This window comes from Falco cherrug, chromosome 12, assembly GCF_023634085.1.
Source record: "Falco cherrug isolate bFalChe1 chromosome 12, bFalChe1.pri, whole genome shotgun sequence".
Taxonomy (NCBI): domain Eukaryota; kingdom Metazoa; phylum Chordata; class Aves; order Falconiformes; family Falconidae; genus Falco; species Falco cherrug.
The window spans coordinates 8,353,832-8,373,373 of record NC_073708.1 but is presented as its reverse complement, the minus strand read 5'-3'; the positions used below and the strand labels follow the sequence as shown (position 1 = coordinate 8,373,373).

Below are 19,542 nucleotides of genomic sequence, written 5' to 3'. Positions count from 1 at the left end.
CCATTATCTGCTGAAGTTCAGAAACCAGAGCATCACTTCAAACAGCAGAGTTAGGGAGTAGCCGGTCAGGAGAGATTCCTGAGGCATGCAGTTCTGGCATAATCATTCAAAGATGTTTGAGCTGGGCTTGGGGAGGGGGTTGGACAGAGGTGTATGTGAACAGAGAGCTGTGGGGGTTGGCCTCTGGTCACTGGTAAATAAGTGAAGGCAGGTGCCAGAGAGTCTAGACACAGTGATTTCAGTCCTGGTCTGTGGTATCTGATACTCAATATGGGACTTGTCTGATTGAACACTACTGCCTCTTCATTGCACATGCTGCAGTCTTTTTACTGCCTTCCTGTTAAATCAGTAAAAGATGACAATGGACATAGTAAAAGCAGAACAAATTTAATTTTAATATTTCCTATTTGGCAGCAATTACTCTTCCTTTTGAAGTGGCACAAGAAGCAATCAAATTAAATGAAGACATAATGGGAAACATGGAGCTCGTACGAAACTATTACTTTAAAATTTGAACGGCTTTAATTGAAACTGGATATATTTTTTCTTTTTATAGAGAAGTAGTTCAGTAATTAACAGTGTAATCCCATCTTGTTAAACATCTAATTTCCACAGATTTTGTATTGTGTAAGTAATGAGAATGTTTCCCTTCAAATTATTCGAAGGGTTTTAAAAATCTGTTTTTAAAGCTTTTGTAACAGAAGAGTTGCAGGGGGTGATTTTTGAATGCTTGGGTTTACTTGTTAAGTGGCAACTTTCTTCTCTGGTTAATTCACTCTTACGTGACTGTCAGGCTTACGGATTTAATAAACTAGGGATTTTATAAGTTCTTAAAACAACCTACAGAAATCTGATTCTGCCTTTTTAAAAAAGGGAGGAAGAAATCAATGATAGCTTTTAAATGAGTACATTAAAGTCCCAGAAAGAGATAACTGTGTTGTTACTTTTTTATTATTATTTTATTTCAGTCCATTTGAAACAACTGCTATCTTATAATAGATAAACTCATAAAGTTGCTATAGTAAAAGGCCTTGGAGTGAAATTCCTGCAATCTTATTGTTCCTTTTTTTCCCCCTCTCTAGGGTTGTTCACTACTTGCTCTAGTTTTTAGTGCATTAAAAACTGTCTTTCCACCAGGGGGCAAGCACACAAATATTTAACTATCAGTTGTTGCTTGCTTTTCCCCCCATGCCTTTGACACAAACTGAGCTACACTTTTTTTTTTTTTTTTTTGTACCTTATGTCCTGCTTATCTTTAAGTTCAGTTGTTTCTGCTTCCAGTAATCTGAGTCTTGTCATCATGCTGCTTTGCATTATAATCTTGACGTGTCTTGTGAACTGAGCAGGTTTTAGGAGCAAATAGGGCGATGTCCTGCAGCCCCTCAATGAGGTAGTCATGCAACTTGTCTGCCATGGTTGGAAACAGAAAAAGAAACACATGTATTTGTCATCTTCCTATATTCAATATGCCATTTCAAAACATGTTCATACTGAGCAAAAAGAGGCTAGATAGATAGCCTGTGATGTAATGGACCATATAGGTGCCAGGTGTATAAAATGATGTCAGTCCATAGACTGTCTGCATAAGGAATCATCTGGCAACTCACTGACACTTACTGAACAGTTGGAACAGGATTATAGGCAATTGTCTACTTATGTTAACCCAGGTGGTTCTGTCCAATTACCAAAGAATCGGGCTACTATTGAAAAATCTTGGTATATGGCAGTGTTCAGATCTAGCAGGGGAAGCTGCAAAGATAAAGCACATTGCTGCAGATACAGCTAGTTTACCTATGAATGGAGTAATTGCGAAGCAAAATAGTAGCAGAATTATTCTGCAATTAAGTATCTGTTTAGAGTCTAATTTTATTAAATGACCAGGTATTAATCTGACTTTCTGTGGAACTAAGTTGTGGAGTTTTTTTCCTATGTTGAGTCTACCAAAGCTTTTGCAGCAAATTTATCTATTTGTAACTTTAAAAAAACCCAATAAAAATAAAAAATACAGTGGTAGCAATAAAATGTGACTAACCCAAGTTAATTTAAGGTGATGAGTTACTGCCATTTTTGGCACTTTATAAGCATTGTTATCCCCAAATAATGGAACTGTATATCTTGTGCCCTTGACCTTTATAACTTTACTGTGGAAATGCTGAATATTAATTAAAAAAACCAACAAACTACTGTAGTTGACATCATAACATTGCTTTTCTAACGCTTTGGAAAGATTGGTGACTTAAGTGTGCTTGTGTTTCTCGGCAGTTAATGAAGATGCTTTTTGAATGTCCTGATGAGCGAGTTGACCTGGAACTTATTTCTTTCTGTATTAACCTTGCTGCTAACAAAAGAAATGTACAACTTATCTGTGAAGGTAAGTGTACTGAGATTTTACTGTTTTCTTGGAGATGACAACGCTTTATACACACTTATTATCAATGCGTATGTATTTTTAAAAAATAAAATGCACCGTGTTTGGGTAACGAATACAAACAAATGGCCGTATCCTCACCAAAACTTGTCTTGGTGGCAGGAGTGACATTGAGTAGCCTCACATGCCCACATCTTTCACATGTGCTTGTAGTTCTGTAAAGTGCACTGATGACATTATTGTGGGAAACTATGGCTGTACAGAGAGATCAAGGTTTTGTTCTATCTGATGCCTAAAATCCATCTTCAGCTTATCGGTGTTTAACCTCTCAGTACCAAATTAGAAACACAGTGGTGGTGTTTAGTTGCATCTTTCCAATTCTTTTTTTTAAATGAGCATGTTGGGTTCTAGTGTTTTGTTACGTGGCATAGATGGGTTCTTTACTTCATTCAGTAGCTCTCTAGGTTGCTTTTAAAGTTTCATGATTTTCATACTAAGTTTTAAGCAGAATGTGATTATTCAGTAGCTCTAATTTTCACTTGTGCTAAAAATTTTCATTATGAACTGTTGTGGTATATTACTGGACTTTAAAAAGGACAACTGCAATCAATGGATTCTGTGACCAGCAATTCCACTTTAAAATTCTGCATAGCTCTGTAGAAGGGAGAGCAGGGAGATCCAGTTTTATATTAAATGTACAAATGAAATTCAAGCTAGTAGCACTTACTAGGTCGGCAAGGTGACCTTTTAGAAATGTAACAGTGGGACTTGCCTTTTACCATCAAGTACTTCAGCTCTGTGTATGTCTGTTATGTGTATTCCCATGTAATGATCTATATGGCTGGTAAATAATGTTTTAAAACCATAACAATATATTTATTCCATGGACTGGGGAGAGAAATCTCAGAGTTAATACCAGCGGCTGTGCTGCATCTCTGCTAACTGCACTTGATGATAGGATAGTGGTTTGGATCTAGAACTTTTTTTTTGTCTAAGAATAAACAACTAAGTACACCTTTAGCATTTAGTTATTTATTTGACTTTTTAAGTGTCCCACTGGTACATATGGACAAAGTGGTTTTTTTAGATAAGCCGTGGAATTTATACAGAGCAGGTCTTTTCTTTTCAACTTAAACTTGGAAGAAGAAATAGTTCCTGTCTATATTCCTCACTTTTCCTTTTAAACCTTTAAAGTTAAAGCTGTCTTTCTGTGTGTGCCTGTTCTCTTCCGAGTTTTGTTTATTTGGAGGATTTCCTAAGTGTTTGTTTCTTTTCAGGAAACGGTTTGAAAATGCTAATGAAGCGGGCTTTGAAATTTAAGGACCCATTGTTAATGAAGATGATCAGGAATATTTCACAACATGATGGGCCAACTAAAAGCCTGTTTATTGTAAGTACTATCTATTATCTAATGTGACCTCTGATTCTTCCTACTGGAGAAGACTGGCTTTGGAGAGCTGCTGTGTTTTGTCTTTACAAGGTGTCCAGTTTAGGTTTTCTTGGCTGTCATGGTTTGATTTATGTTTGGTTGTATAAGGCTATCTTGGCTGGTAGATCAGGGTTTGGATCCCTCAGTACAGGGAAAACAGATCTTAAGCTGCATCCAGTAAGTCCCTGTTCTAAAATAAACACACAAAAAAAACCCCCAGCTGCTGGGGTGAACATCATAACAATTAACAGTTATCCTAAATGTCTGCTTTTAGAGCTAGAGGGCAAAATAAAGTGGGGCTTTTTTTCCACTGTGCCAAATGTTTTATATAAGTGGATATTTAAAAATTTTGAATACTCAATATTCAGTTAGCTGCCTTTTCCAAAGAAGGGGGAGCAATACAATGTCCTAATTGTGGAAATTTTAAACATGCTGTTAAAATGAGGATTGAATATCAAAATTGTCTTAAAGCAGTATGGAATTAGTAAGTAGAATCCATGATTTCCCTGTTCATGTTGCTAGAAAATCTTATAGTTATTTCTTAAAATTTTTAGGAAGAGGACTCCATTACTCTTACTAACACAGTATGGTGTTCTCTATCTTCTTTCCCTTATTTTCTAACAGCTTTCTCAAACTGTATGTTCAGTAGGTACTTTTGGAACATCTGAACAAATGATCCACACCTCTTGAAAGTGAAAGGAAGGAGAGGAAGAATGCTGAAATGTTTTCTTGGGTTGTTCTTCAACTGAAATTGAAACTGTTATTAGATGTCCTTCTGAGAACTAGTTTTGATCTGAGAGTTGTGAGTTCTTCAGAATCGCAGATTATTCACCTGTAGTGTGTGTTGCTGTATTTTCTTTAGGATTACGTTGGTGATTTAGCAGCTCAAATATCAAATGATGAAGAGGAAGAATTTGTGATTGAATGCCTGGGAACACTTGCAAATTTGACCTTACCAGATCTGGACTGGGAACTTGTGCTGAAAGAGTACAAACTGGTTCCATACCTCAAAGATAAACTTAAACCAGGTCTGTCCAAAGTTTGGTTAGTCTTTCAAAGTAGAGTCTCTTGAAAAACAATTAAGAGTGCTCTTTTAGAGGAGAGTCTGTTTACCTTTGTAATTTGTGATTGTTTGGGGAAACAGAACACTGAAGAACAGAATCATATCTATGGATAAATACAGAACGAGATTAGGAATTTCTAAGAGGTAATACTTTCTGCCTTCTGACTTACCAGGTTCTGCAGAAGACGACCTTGTTTTGGAAGTGGTGATAATGATTGGAACAGTTTCTATGGATGACTCATGCGCAGCTCTGCTGGCTAAATCTGGAATCATCCCTGCACTCATTGAGCTTCTAAATGGTATACTGCCATGTTTGGCTCTAGGTCTTATTTTTCAGAGGAATTTAGTTGACATCTGTGCTGTAAGTGAATGCAGCATTCATTTTCTCTTGCAAGCCAGGGGTAGATGTTTTGTATATGAAAGGAGGAGCAATTACTCGGTTATTGATAGAGAGATACTGACTAGTGGTCTTAATAAATTCAATTTTTCCCACATATCAACAGCTCTTGCTGCAATCTGTAGTCTTTCTACTTGACTGGAGCAGGGAAGAAAACACTAGTTTTGTGTTATCAGGTGAAATCTCATGCGTAACACTGAACCGTCTAGCTGACATGTAAAAGCTGCACTTGCTCTAAGCATCAAGAGCTTCTAGTTGTGAGATCTGAAATTGTGGTGTGTGGTTTCTTCTTTTTTTTTTCCTTGCAGCTCAGCAGGAGGATGATGAGTTTGTCTGCCAGATCATCTATGTATTTTATCAGATGGTCTTCCATCAAGCCACCAGAGATGTCATTATCAAGGAAACCCGTATCTTTTGAAAGATTAAATATCTAGAATTGCAGCACTTAATTTGCCATCACTTATGTTTGGCCTATATTTCTCTTGCATAAACCTTCTGATCTCAGAGGTTTCTTTGTAAATGGTTTATTTCACCTGAAGAAAAAAATCCAAGCAGCCTAGGCTTGTAGATGGACTGCAAGATTAGTAGTTAAGGTTAAGAGTTAGGTTTGCTTTGAAACAGGGAGGGGCATAGGAGGGGGATCACTGGACCAGATGACCCATTAGTTCCTATCCAGTCTGATTTACTGCATGAATTTGTTTTGCAAATCATAGTCCATAAGTAAAACTTACATAGAGCATAGCCATTGCGCTGCACCTTTATATATGTATTGCGTAGTCTGAAGTTATATGCATTAAAATACTTTAATAGCGTTTTTCTTCTTTCAGTCTGGACAACATAAATAATGCCTGCTCTGTATTTTTTGCACACACAAATTTGCAAATTTGTTCTTTGAATTTTATGTTTTGCATAAGTATCCCATCTTCTTCCCACTGTGGACACTTCGATTTCTGTTCCTGCCTTTCCTCTTTCTCCTTTTTCTGCCTGTCTGTTGATGCCTGAATCTGTTCTTTGCTTTCCCCATGTCATGGATTTGTTAAATTCGAATATTTTTAAGGGTACTTGTAACTCCTATTCAGTCTTTACTACTTATTTTTTCAGTCACTGCTGATGTCGAGGTCATTCAGGTGATACAAAAACTACAGATAGTGTCACTAGCTGTCTTTATAGGCCTTAACTGAATGTTAAATTTTATTGAAACATAAAGAATAGGTTGAATGGAGCCCTTGTAGAGATAGCAGATTAATGATTGCTTTGCTAATAATACAAAGATTACTTCTTAATGTCCTCTTTCATTTAACCTCTGTGGAATATCTGAGAAGCCATTTGGGATGTTGTTCTCTGCCTCCCATTGAGACTCCTAGGTGGCTAGCTTTGAAAACCAAAAATAATTTGCATGTCATTTTATATATGTAATGATAAAGCACCAACATGTGAATAATGCTTTTCTGACTCAAAATGAACAATAGTAGTATTAATGCTATCATTTTCGGAATAGATTATCCTCAATATTTTTGAGGCAGATGCATTGGAAACTTTTTTTTTAACAGTCTCAAAAGATTAAACCATTTCACAAAATATGTGCCTTTTGGGCTAACACGTTGGGTGCATGGATTTCCTGTAACAGATCAGAATGTTTTTCTCTTTGTAAGGGACATGTAATATTTCAGCAATTTTGAAAAATATTTGAAGGAAGGCTGCTGAACTTAGTATGTGATGAAAAATTCCTGACTATGGTTCGTAATGAAATTTGTAGTTGGAAGAACACAGGGATGTGAAAAAAAAAAAAAAAAACAAACCAAAAAAAACCCCAACAGTTTTTGTCCTTAACAGTTTCTTTCCAGAGGCTCCAGCATATCTTATAGACCTGATGCATGATAAAAATGCAGAGATTCGCAAAGTTTGTGATAACACTCTGGATATTATAGCGGTAGGTCTGATGTTTTTTGTTTGTTCATCTGTCCTTAAAGAACATCTTTACATGAGATGATTCTAAAATAACTAAGTAAGCAATAACTTGGAAATCAAGAATATTGTTCGTGTGCAACTTCCTAATCACATAGGTAAAAGGTAAGTTTTCATGGGACAATGACAATCATTAATCTAGGCTATGTAGCAAACTTCCAGAAAATGCATATATGCTTGGCAAATTCATACCCGTTAGTTTTACGCTACAGACACTTTTAAAGAGTGCTTTTATACTTAAATAAATTAATCATATTACATAAGTATGTCAAGCTTTCATTATTTCTTAGTTCTCCAAACAAATGGCTCTTGTTACCCAGCAGCTTTTTATTCAGCTTTTGTACATTGCCTGATGCCAATATTTGTTTCAAAACGAAAATGTGGGCAGTGATCCTGAAGCTGGTTGTTTTCTGCTGGGGGAACATTCAGTGTAGCACTGAACTTTTTAATATTGTCTTCAGCTCTTGGATAGGTTTCCTTTAGCTACATGGCTTAGTTTGTCCAACTATACATTGATCACAATAAACTTCTTGGGACAGTTGTTTTGTATTAAACTACTAACTTGGAAAAAAGAAAGAATACTAAATTATGAAGTGCTGTTGTGTTATCGGTTCTTATAACATGTATAATCTGCTTCTGGGGATCCTTGACTGCAGCAGCATTAGTATTTTCTAGCATGTTCTTCATTGAAGTAAAGACATTGTGAAACTAATTCCACCTAAAAGTTGCTTCTGGCCTTCTGTTGACAAAAAGAAATGTCACCATTTTGTAGTGTCTTGGGAATGTACAGACTGTGCGTCCTTTTGGATGTAGAGTAGCTATAATGAAATCCAGTCTTACAGCCAAAGAGAACTTAAAGGCACTGCTCTAGACTCATAGTTGACTCCCTTAATGCTTTTTGTATCATCTGCTTAGTTTCTTCTGTAGTTGAATTAAGCATATTGCAGCTTGCACTCTGAAAGATTTGATACAGTTGACCTAATCTATGCTGCACAATACTATAGTCTGTTTTGGCTTTTTCTGTTATACTCATTAGTAATGTCTTCTAACTTGAAATTCATCTAAGAAAAAGTAAAATGACGTAACACTTTCTGTGTTGGAATTAATTTTATCTGGCTCTGGTTTTGCTTCATGAAGGTATGGAATGACAATTACGCTCCACTAGTTAGTGGCAGAGTTGGTGTTGACGTCCGTTAAGGGCAAGATTTCAACCAAGATGAGTTTGTACTTACTATTTATGATGGACGTCATGTTCAGCTTACCAAGATCAGCTATTTCCAGGGACATCTCCAGTGAAAACAGTAGATTCTTGTCTTCTGGGTGAGGCCAGGCAATCCAAGTGTTCTTTTACCTTGGGGCCAGTACAGTTTCCAAGTGTCTCAGGTGTTGATTTCTTCATATGGGGGAGCTTTGCAGCATGATACGCAATAGCATCTAGGTACTGAAAAATTTTGTTAGTGATATTAAGCAACATATATTTTAAGAATCAAGAAGAATAAACACATTAAGTCATACCTTTATATTCAATATTAACATCTGAAGTAAAACGCATTTGGCTTTTTTTTTTTTCCCTCCTAAGAAGAGGTATTCTTTATGCTAGCTGTGAGTAAATGAGGAGTGCTATGATAATGGATGAGAAGGGCTTCTTGATGTCTTGCAAAAAGCACCGAGCAGGACTTCTATGACCTTGAGGAAGAATGAAGGGAGAAAATGATGTGGTACTGTTCTTACTGGTGGTGGGGGAGAAGATATCAAGCACATACTGAGAGTAGTTTGTGTGGTGGTAAATTACTTTTTTCTTTGGTTGTGGAGCAGCGCCATACTTAGAATGGTGTTCACTGGTAAATTAGGAGAGTTCCCTTTCTGAGAAAACCCATTATCTTGCTGCTGAATTATAAATTGCATAAACCATGACCAACACCATGACCCTGTGGGGGAGCACTATATGCCCTCTTTTCTGGAAGGCTAATCACTAACTGATTCCTTTCTTGGCAATGTTGTGAGCTGGTTATGCTTTGTCTCCCAGTACCAAAAAATCACAGGCAAAAAAGGCAACAAATTCTGGACGGTGGTGGCAGAAAATATGGAACAGTAAGTTATTAGGACCTCAGATCTCGGTAGGTGTTTTGCCATTCAGCTCAGAGGATATGGTAAAGCAGCCTGCAAACACCGAGGTGTTTGGTCGTGTGGCAATTCTACCCAACTGGTGCCTTCTGAGGTGTCTGAACAGACATAGTGTCTAAGGTTGAAACTTCTTATCTGTGCTAAATCCACACAAAGAAAAACTTAAGTTTTCAGTCTTATTGTTCCGTACATGCTGACAGGATTAGTTCCTCTGATGATGGAAATCAGAAACTAAATGTTGGAGAATAGAGATTTGAAAGTAATTTCTTCTCAGGGAAACAAATGCTTCTTTCACTCATCAATAAGCTCTATATAGTGTGATTGAAATAACACTGAAGAAAATCAGATGCCTTATAAGCCTTAGGGGAGATATGCTTTCTGTAGTAAAGTAATTGTCACAGAAATTATGGAAATGTTACACTAGTGATGATTTGTTTAATATAGCTTGGCTGTACTCTGCCATTGATGAACTGAAACAGATGTGCTGCTTTAGCATAGTATGTACTGGGGAGTCTCAGCTTTGCACTGCTAGAAGCAACATATCCCTTTTGTCAAAAAGAAAGTCTGCGTTGATAATTCAGGAATGCTTCAGTCTCCTGTCATGTGCAGAGTCTTGACACCAAGCAGCTCATTTAGTGTACATGTACACCTAAAGCGGGACAGGTCCCGCCTGGAATCAGCAGCTGGTGTAGGAATCTCAAGCAAATAAAGTTCCCTTTTCTTCTGCCTCAGAAGCCTGGACACCTGCCACTCAACTTGTGGAAAGAAATGTCAGCTTGATCAAAATGGCTTTACTCCGTTCACCACAGACAATATTATCAAGAGCTGATGGGGTTTTAATTTCTTGGGTTTCTCATTCTTTTTCTGCTCCTAGGTCAGTCTTATTGCAGTTAAATGATCTTCCTTATTTATTCAAAGGATATATAATTAACCATAACCAGATCCTTGGGCTGTGTAGTCTGAGTCTTCCCCCTCCCCCATTTCCCCCCATTTTCCTATTCAATATTTTTACAGTTCTGAATTCAGGCTTGCTGTACCATCTTGTTTCTCTTATGTTCAAGAACAGATTGTTTCCTGCAGAAGTAAAACATCATCTAGATAGCTACGGCGTTGTCCACTTGTTTTAGGAAGGGCCTCATGCCTAAGGTGTTTTTTCAGCTCTCCTTCTTTGCCCCAAGTATTTGTAATGAATGCCAAATACTTGCCTTGTGTGGAAGGCTGTGGTAATGAACGGGCTTGCATCTTTGCATGTTAGCTAAGTGCCGTGACACACATCCTCAGTGTTGGGAATGCTGGAATTTCACGTAAGAAGCAGGAATGTGCTGTGAACCCTCAGTGCTCTGGGGTTTGGGGCCAGCTGTGCAAGATGTTGGCCAGCTCTGTTAGAATCAAGGAAGAGCAGACCATAGGGATTTGGTGTGGGCTTTATTTGAATAGGCAGTGTACTCTGAAAATAGATAACCTTTGACTCCAGCTTGGTGTCCTCTTTCCGTGAAGGAGTGCTGTAGTCACTCCAGGAAATAAGGTTCTCCCTTCACTTGTCAAGACTTCCCCTTTCTGTGGTGTCTCTTGTTCCCCTGTTATCCTCTTAACAATCATGAATACAGCGAAGTGGGCAGAGAAGAAATGTGGGGCTGCAGGCTCAACTGCTGACATATGTTTTCACTGATCAACTTCTGCATTGTTAAATTAGCAATCAGTCAGCTTTGGTGCTGGTAGCTTACAGCATGTGCCCAGCAGGAAAGGCTTCACCAGGACTAGAAGAGTAACCTTGCTGCAGGCAGCATTAGATAGAGCAGGCATGTCCTGATTGTTTTTTGTCTTCACATAAACCCATCTTGGACAGATTTCCTTCTAGCATTGGTGCTTGCTCTTTGCAGTTGTAAGACTAGGAAGGTGAGCCAAACCACTGATCCGTGTTACTTTGATAACAGCTTGCCAGTTCTCCAAAGGGAGGGGGGGAAGTTTCTTTCTTCAGCTACGGACAATATAGGAATTCTGTGGATGGTATGCATTTTAGCACCTGAATTTAGGGGGCGTGAGTGTTTACTCTTTGCTCTGCCTTGTCATTAGTTCCATATCACAGGTTCCTGTTGGCTTCCCATCAGAATATATTTAGTGATGAACCTGATTGTGAAGAAGTGGCTGTGGGTTGCACAGGTGTAAGTGGTAGAGGGGATTTTTTTTTTTTTTTTTGTCTGTGAATGAGCCCTTGGGTGGTACTTACTCTAAGGTCTAAGGTAGGTGTCGTAGACACCTGCAAAAGGTGATCCATAACATCTGTTTCTCCTCTTGGTTTATAGAGGCACATAGTTCAAATGACAAGCCTAACTTTTGGATAGCTAGACAAGATAAATCTTTTCTTTCTTAAAAAATGGTTAATTTAACCTTTCCTATAAACTGTATGTTTTAGGGATGGTTAAATAACGAAGAATGTAACATATTACCAAGTACAGCCTTGAACATAATGAGCATTCTACTTACTGTATAGCAGTTCTAGTTTAGTATGAGGAATCACATCAAATGAACCCTATTACAGACCCAATTAAAGGGCAACCACATTAAAGTGAAAAGGAAAATCTGTTTTTCATCAGCTGTGAGAGAACACAAAGCAGATCTGTGTAGCTCTATGTTATCCTATAGTGTGTTAATCAGATACAAGGTGTGACGGAAGCCAGTGACAAAGGGGACCCCTGATAGGGAACAGACATGCTCTGATAATAGGCCAGTTAACGCTTCATAATATTTCAATGGTTCAGTAGTAAACAAAGTTGGAAGTAGAACTTCAAAAAGGATGGCACATTCCTTGCAGAGTCGAACCATACATCTTCTATGACACTTTTGGATTTATGGAAACCGAATGTTAAAAACAGTGATGTCAGGGAGCTCCGGAGAGAATAAAGTCAACCTTCAGGATTCCTCCTTTTATGTTTCTGAACATGCAGTATTGGGGGGGGGGGGCAGGCAGGGGGTTGGAGAATAGGCACATTCTGTCCACCTTCTTGTTCTCCCACCTACCACTTTTCTAGTAGCCTGACATGTAAAAGGACTGGAGGGCACAAAACTATATTTGCATCTCCATGATGTTTAGTTTTCTGGTTTCATTTTTGCAGGAATTCCTTAGTAAGGAAGGTGTTTTTCATTGCGTTCAAAAAATAAAATAACCCAACCAAAACTAACAGACCCACACAAAATAATAAAAAAAAGTTTTTAATAGCTCAAAATATAATTGCTGGAAGACATGCTGTGTTTTAGGGAATTGTTTTGCTCTAAACTTCTTTAATTTGGTTTCTTTGTGCCTTTTGGCTCTAGTCCTACATTTACAGCTCTTCTTCCATTCTGGTGTTATTCCATTAATCACTTACCCAGTGGTGTTTCTGCACATTTCTGTGGAAAATCTAGAGAGATATTTCTGATCTAGGAGTACTTAAATGAACTTTTTTGTGCTGAGGTTATATAAATTATTCTAGATTAGTGCAAATCATCCTTTTCTAGGATTGCTGCCAGAATGAAACTCTTGACAAAACTGATCATCTATTTAACTCTGGTGCAGTCACTTCTTTGTCCTTGTTGGTCATTCACAGTGAAATGCAAGGTACAAATATAACAAAATAGCCAAACCTCCTGAAGAGGTAACTTGTGGTTATTTTTTCTTTAAGGAACGTGCAGTTATGTTCAGTCTTAGCAGCTGTTAATTTGCCATTCTGTTGCTAATCCTGTTTTCCAAAATTGAATGATCGAGGTGAAATACCTGGGGGTATTAAGCCTCTTAATGGGATGGGAAAAGTAGAATACACAGGAATATTCTGCCCTGTTGTCATACTCTGAAGAAAAAGTCCATTGGGCTCAGAGAATGTTAACTGATTATTTGTTTTTGTAGAAGGATAGAAAAAGTTCATGTCTACTTGTGACAGACATTCAGCATGTTCAGACAGTGGTGTGGAATGAAACAGCCATGTCGGGCAAGTGGGGTTCGTTTAGGGTTGTAACTTTGGGAAGATTGTTTTCAATCTGTGTTTATGGTAAACGTGAATTAGGTAATTTAGCTGCTGGCCTTTCTGCTTTTGAGAACTTTTAAAGATAAACAAGGTAATGTGAAAGGGATTCAGCTTTCCCACAGATTAGTTTAGTTTGCTCTGTGTTAAAACTGTTTATTTTCCCCCACTTCTTTGCAATCGTGATTTCTGGAGTAGTTTTCTTGAGACTGTAGTACAATTTTTGGCAGTTACAAGGTGTTTCTGTAAATCTTGTAAGTTGGTCGCAACTGCTGGAGGCTGACATAATAGATAGCCCACCGTTTAGCGCTGGCAGATGCAGTAAAGAAGATGTTTCCAAGATGCTGGTCAAATGTCATCATTGAAGGTCATGCCTTTTTTTTATTAGTCATTTTGTAAATCTTAGTGATGAGCTTGCTTTTTCCAGGGAAGCTCTTGTTTTGCACTGTTATTTCTAGCCTTTCCTTTTAATTGAGTGGAAGCGAGGGAAAAGATCAAGAGGCTAAGAAATAGCATGAGATGTTCTTTTCCCAAACATTTCCAAACAGTGTGTGGCATAGGTATGTGTTCGTTGGTTTGGGGTGTCTTGTTTTTTCTTCCTCCCTCCCTAAGGTTGCTGCATTACTATGTGGCTGACAAAAACCTGGAATTTTGCTTGAGGCCACTAGGCACTGAGAATATCTATAGGTCCCACAGATGATACCTGCTCTGTGTATGGAAGTTATGCAGGAGACCAGGTTTTGAGCAGGATTGCTTGTGTGCCAGGATGGTATGGTGGTGAATTAGAAAGGTCTAGTTGAACAGAGGTGGAATTGGAGAAATGTAGAATAATGACACAGACTGATCAGAACCCTGGACTTGCAGGTACTTGCATGAGTGTCACATCAAAAGGGAGTTTACATTCTGTTTTAAGCTAAGAGAAACAAACTTGCCATTTCTCCAAGTAAAACAAAGTTTAAAACCCCACTGCCACAGGATAAGGGTTTGTGGTTGCACAATACGAGATGATTCCCCCATGAAGTCTTGGATGCTCTAGATGCTCATTAGCCATGTCAGAGAAGCCTCTGCCAGAATGACGGGGCCAGCTGGTTTTTGTGTTACCGACCAGTCAGAAGGGTGGAAAATGCACAGGGCAGAGAGTGTGTTACCTGTGTCAGGTTAATAGCAGTGAAGACAAGGCAGGTTGAATATTAAAGTCAGTTTAAATGCTGCAGTTCCGTCTGTAGGGGTTTCTGAAGCTTAACCTGAACTACTCAGCCCACTTACTCTGTCTTCACTGATCTTTCTTGACCTCTGATTATGGGCAGATCTACTCTTGCACGTCTTGCTGGAGCAGTTTGAGAAATTACCACTTCTGCAGCCAAGGCATTGTCACTAATTGTGTGAACACTCTTCATCCCCTTCAGGGCCAAGTTAAACAGATTTTTAAAACCTTAAACTACTCCAGCTAGATCTCCAAGGGAAGTCTGTCCAGATCATGTGTTAACCAATGTGAGAGTTGAAGTTCAATTTTCCTCACCTTTGCGGTTAGCTTAGAAGACAACAAAGTGGGACCTGTTCTGCGAGGGTATTTCTTCCCAGAAGTAGAAACACTTTGGTTATGAATGTTACTCTTGTTCATAATCCTCTGATTAAAAAAGTACTAACCATGGTGCATTATTTGTGAATCTTCCCAAATTGATAACATCTGGAGATTTCTGATGTTGAGGAGTTTGCTGTAGTTAGCTGTGCCCTATCTTTCCAGTAATATTGAGAAACTGACTATTATCCGCAGGTCTGTGCTCCCTCAGTGGTAATCAACAGCCCACATAGGCTGCTGTGTTTAGAAGAGCCTTCTAAATAGCTGATTGCAGCGATCGTAGGCTGTTGCTTCCTTTTGATGCTCCTTTATATTGAATATCAGATCACTTGAGTGCAATTAGGCTGTAATCCAACTGAAATTTCATGCCTACATTTTATTTCCGTAGTGGCTGGAACCTATATCCTGTTTTCCTCAGCTTTCTGGAGAAGTTCCTCTGAGATTTTTAGTTTTGTATCTTGGATTCCCATATCCTCTTTATTACAAATGTTGTGTACCATTTTTGTGGGTACTTGATATTAAACATAAAAAGCCATTATAAAATTTGACAAGTTGAAAATTAAATCCTGTCTTATTGGAACTCGTGAAACAAAATCAAGACTTTTTGTTTTATCACAACCTTCTTTTGTTGTATTTTCTAGTAACTAGTTGTCCTATTGAATGCTCATCTAATGAGGGTGTAGAAGGTACTTGGCCAGTGTTAGTAATTAATTACTGAAATCACCCTGAAAATTGGCAGTAATTGGCTCTTCCTGTTAAACCAAATGAGGAGACTATGATGACAGAACTTCCCTGCTCAAAGCAGGAGTTTTTTCTGGATGACATAAGGTTACAAACCATGAGAGAACGATTGTACTGCTGCATGTACAAAACCAGAATAATGCCTAGTGCTTGCAAAATAATTCCCTGGTTTGCTCCAAGTACTCTGCAAACTGAATAGAGGATTTAAGTCACTGAGCCCTGAAACTTGCCTATTTTGCTGACATGCAGATCGTCTGCCATTTCCTGTTCAACCAAGCAGCTTTGTCTATACCTCATTCTAAAATTCTGTGGGGTGATTTTTAACAGGAATATGATGAGGAATGGGCTAAAAAAATCCAGAGCGAGAAGTTTCGATGGCACAACTCTCAGTGGCTGGAGATGGTAGAGAGTCGGCAGATGGATGACAGTGAGCAGTATCTGTATGGCGATGATCGTATTGAGCCCTACATCCATGAAGGGGATATTCTGGAAAGACCTGACCTCTTCTACAACGCAGGTAAGGCAGCATGTATTAGTGTTCAGGACTGGGATTGTTACCTCTGTGTTTGGAACGGGAGCTTGACCTGGGGCTGTAGGGAGAATCCCCTGACTCGGAGCAGTGGGACAGCTACCCTTTTGTGTCACTGGGAGCAGCACTGACATGTGCCAGCCAGGATGGGCTTGTCCTTGTCAGGATATTAATGATGGGTTGAGTACTGTTTGTCAGTGATCTTAAAAAGTGTCGCACGTCTTCAGAAAGATGAGTAGACCTATCAGAGAGCTAATGGACCGTGACAACAGATTTGAATAAAGATGGCCCAGCCTTGTTCTTCACACTTATTTCTTGTGTCAAAGCTTCTTTGCTTTGCAAACACAAGCCCTTTCTCATCCCTGTTAAATTCACAGATATGTGATTTGATGTTGAATTTCGTTCTGTCTCATGTGTTAGTTCTGTAATGAATTTTTATTGCAGATCTTGATGAAGGACTTTAGTTGAGCCACATCAAACTTGTAGGTTTCTTAGCAAAGGCAATCATTCCATGGTTTTAATCTAATCTGTTTGTATGGGTTTTGCTATCATCTATCTAGGGAGGTGTGTGAATCTCCTTTGTAAATAATTTTTTTTTCAGTTCCTCATATGACAGAGCTTGATTACTTGACAATTTGAAGTTAGCTTAAAAACAAAAACAAAAAAAACCACCCCAGAATTATTCTTAAGAGTAGTAATGTTCTTGTTTGAGATTAGTGCTAAGAAATTTTCTAAATAAAAAAGGCTTCTCATCATTTTGCTTAGTCCTATTAGTAGTGCATAATGGCACAGTTCTGGGGGATCTCGGGTGGCATCTGCTGTCTGTCTCCTTTCATAAAGATTTTGTAGTTCCTAAGAAAATAGAAGTTACCATACTGGATTAAGACACTGATGTATCTAGTCCAGTATTCCCAGCTGTTTCAGAGGAAGGTTAAAAATCTCTGCAGGAGACAATCATGAAATAATTTGCCCACCGGATAAATGTCTTCATAACTTTTCATAACTAGGAGTTGGCTTATGCTCTCAAACTTGTGGTTTTATATGCTTTTCAAACTCCTGGATGACTGTGTGTGCATGGATATATTTTTTCTAATTGCTGGGTTTGAGTATGTGTTTTTTATTTTCCACAGAAGTGTCCAGTCCTTTGCTATGAAGCATGAGTCACAAAACTCTGCGACTCTGGATGCATTTGCAGGAATAGTAATAAGAAAAACAAACCCACTGAAACCCATAAGCTTTACTTGTAGTTGCAGTGAGAAAATAGTTGTGCGAGATCTCGGTAGCATTTCAGAAATTATTCTCAAAGGATATAAGAACTTAGGCATTCTTTTTCTTCTACTTTTAATTGCATATGTCAGCCATAGCAACTTGCTTTTTTAGTGGTATGTTTTTTCACTTTTGATTCCTGTAGCTTTATCTTGCTCTTCTAGACCTACAAGGTTAGCAGTATGAGCCATGTGTGGTATGGTACCAGGGTCCTTTATTACATCAAGTCTCCTTTAGGCTACCTAAATTAAAGATGTGCCAGCGTGCCTGTTGTAGTCTCCCCATTACAGGCCTTAATTATAAACCTTTGCTTATTTCATAGGGCCACTTTTTTTTTTTTCCCCAATTGTGTGAGCTAGAGATGGAGTGGCACCAGTAATGCTGAATTTCCTGGCTTTTAATCATTTATGTTACAGGCTTAATGTTATTTGAACAAAGATTTTTGTGTTGGAATTGATATTTGACCAGGAAGGAGAGGCAGATTTCCAATGATATGTTCTGCAGATGTTTGAAAAGTGCTTTTGTTTTCAAAGGCATAAGAGTAGGTGATTATATTCAAAATACAGGTTCACTTCTCGGGTTCCTTCTGACAAGTGCCAGTAAGGTGTGCTGGATTTATACTTTTGAGATGTGGCCAGAGGGGACATAATATTCCTTTGAAAAGGCTATGGATTATTGTACCAATCGGAGTAGGCGTTTGGGTTTCTGAAAGACAAAGAATTACTTAGTCAAAGAAATAACAAAAATACAAGTCTTTGTGCAGTCGAAATTATCCTATATTTCAATTTGATCATTTTAGAACTGACCTGCACTGATGGCAGCTGCTCAGTACAAGTGCCTCCTCAGCAGTAATAGTTCTTAAGTTCACCGATGGCAAGATGAATTCGTTATTGCAATGATACACCAGCATCTCTCTTGCATATTAATTTAAACCTACATGAGAAACTGGGTAGAATCTCTGAAGTTACCTTTGTGAGCTCGGTGTCTCTCTTGTTCTGGAAGTACATAACCCTAATTTATGTTGAAATGTACATAACAACAGATGTCCTTCAACTGTGTAATGATATTATATGCAGCTGATGCTATCCATGTGCATTATTCATTTTCCCATAATTCATGTGAGCCATAACTCTGAGTGTTATGGCTTGAATGTTAACACTCTTGATTGAAGACACTTTAAGTAGTGGTAGCTCTAGCCTCAGAGTTAAAAGGTAGTGCTTCCTTTATTAGTGTAAAGATAGATGTTGGGTTTAAGTCCCTCTGCTTTCAAATAAGTTTTAACCAAACCTGACTGTTTAAAATACAGGCCCCTAAATTGATTGATCTGAAGTGCTTGCAGGTATGAAAGTGCTAATGTTTTCCCTCACTACTTTTCTGTGAAAAATACGGAATAGGTGGTGAGATAAGAAAACCAGGCACAAGTGTTGTTAATAGCCATTTCAACTTGCCTTCCTCTTCTTTGGTCGTTTTACATCCGTATGGTATCACAGGGCCCTTGCGTCTCGCTGAACATGCTGAAAGACAGTAATACAGATCTGCACCAGATTACTTGCTTGTCAAGGAGTACTTTTTCACATACTGTATACACATGTATACAATTAGAATGTAGGCATGTACAGCTATCATATGCTGCTAAAATGTAGTCTGATCATGGCTAGCATTTTTCATTTACAGTCTTGCGTTGTATTCAGTCACTTTTCTGTGAGGTTCTACCTTCTAAATGAATCTGTGGCACCTCATCAAATGTCTGTTAGAAATGTAGATGTGTCAATTCTGTTCCTTTTATCATTTGTCACTATATTATCTTCAAAAAACGTCAGGTAAATTCATAAAGCACAGGGAGATTTGTTTAAATGCCTGAGTAGTCATCTCTAAGCCCTTGTGTCTGTAAGTAACTTTCCACTGCTTCCTGCACAGGCAGCTTTAGTAGTTTTGAAACCACAGAGGTTAAGCTATGTGGCCTGTGACTCCCTGGATCTTATCTCTATTTCTTTAAAGTGGGATGGCATTTGTAACTTCCTGGTCATTGGGAATCTCTCTCTCCTTTCTGCTAAACTATTAAAGTATCAGTCTGAATGTACCTGTT

General features: G+C 38.3%; 1 protein-coding gene across 2 annotated transcripts in view; it reads left to right on the top strand.

Annotated features, from left to right (window-relative positions):
• Window positions 1–19,542, top strand: part of KIFAP3 (kinesin associated protein 3) — a 71,213-nt gene that overhangs the window by 30,864 nt on the left and 20,807 nt on the right. For both annotated transcript variants that reach the window (XM_055724884.1, XM_055724885.1), the window contains exons 12-18: window positions 2,263–2,371; window positions 3,646–3,758; window positions 4,660–4,825; window positions 5,034–5,159; window positions 5,566–5,664; window positions 7,102–7,187; window positions 15,989–16,178. In XM_055724884.1, coding sequence (XP_055580859.1) covers window positions 2,263–2,371; window positions 3,646–3,758; window positions 4,660–4,825; window positions 5,034–5,159; window positions 5,566–5,664; window positions 7,102–7,187; window positions 15,989–16,178 — 889 coding nt within the window. The remainder of the gene's footprint in view (window positions 1–2,262; window positions 2,372–3,645; window positions 3,759–4,659; window positions 4,826–5,033; window positions 5,160–5,565; window positions 5,665–7,101; window positions 7,188–15,988; window positions 16,179–19,542) is intronic.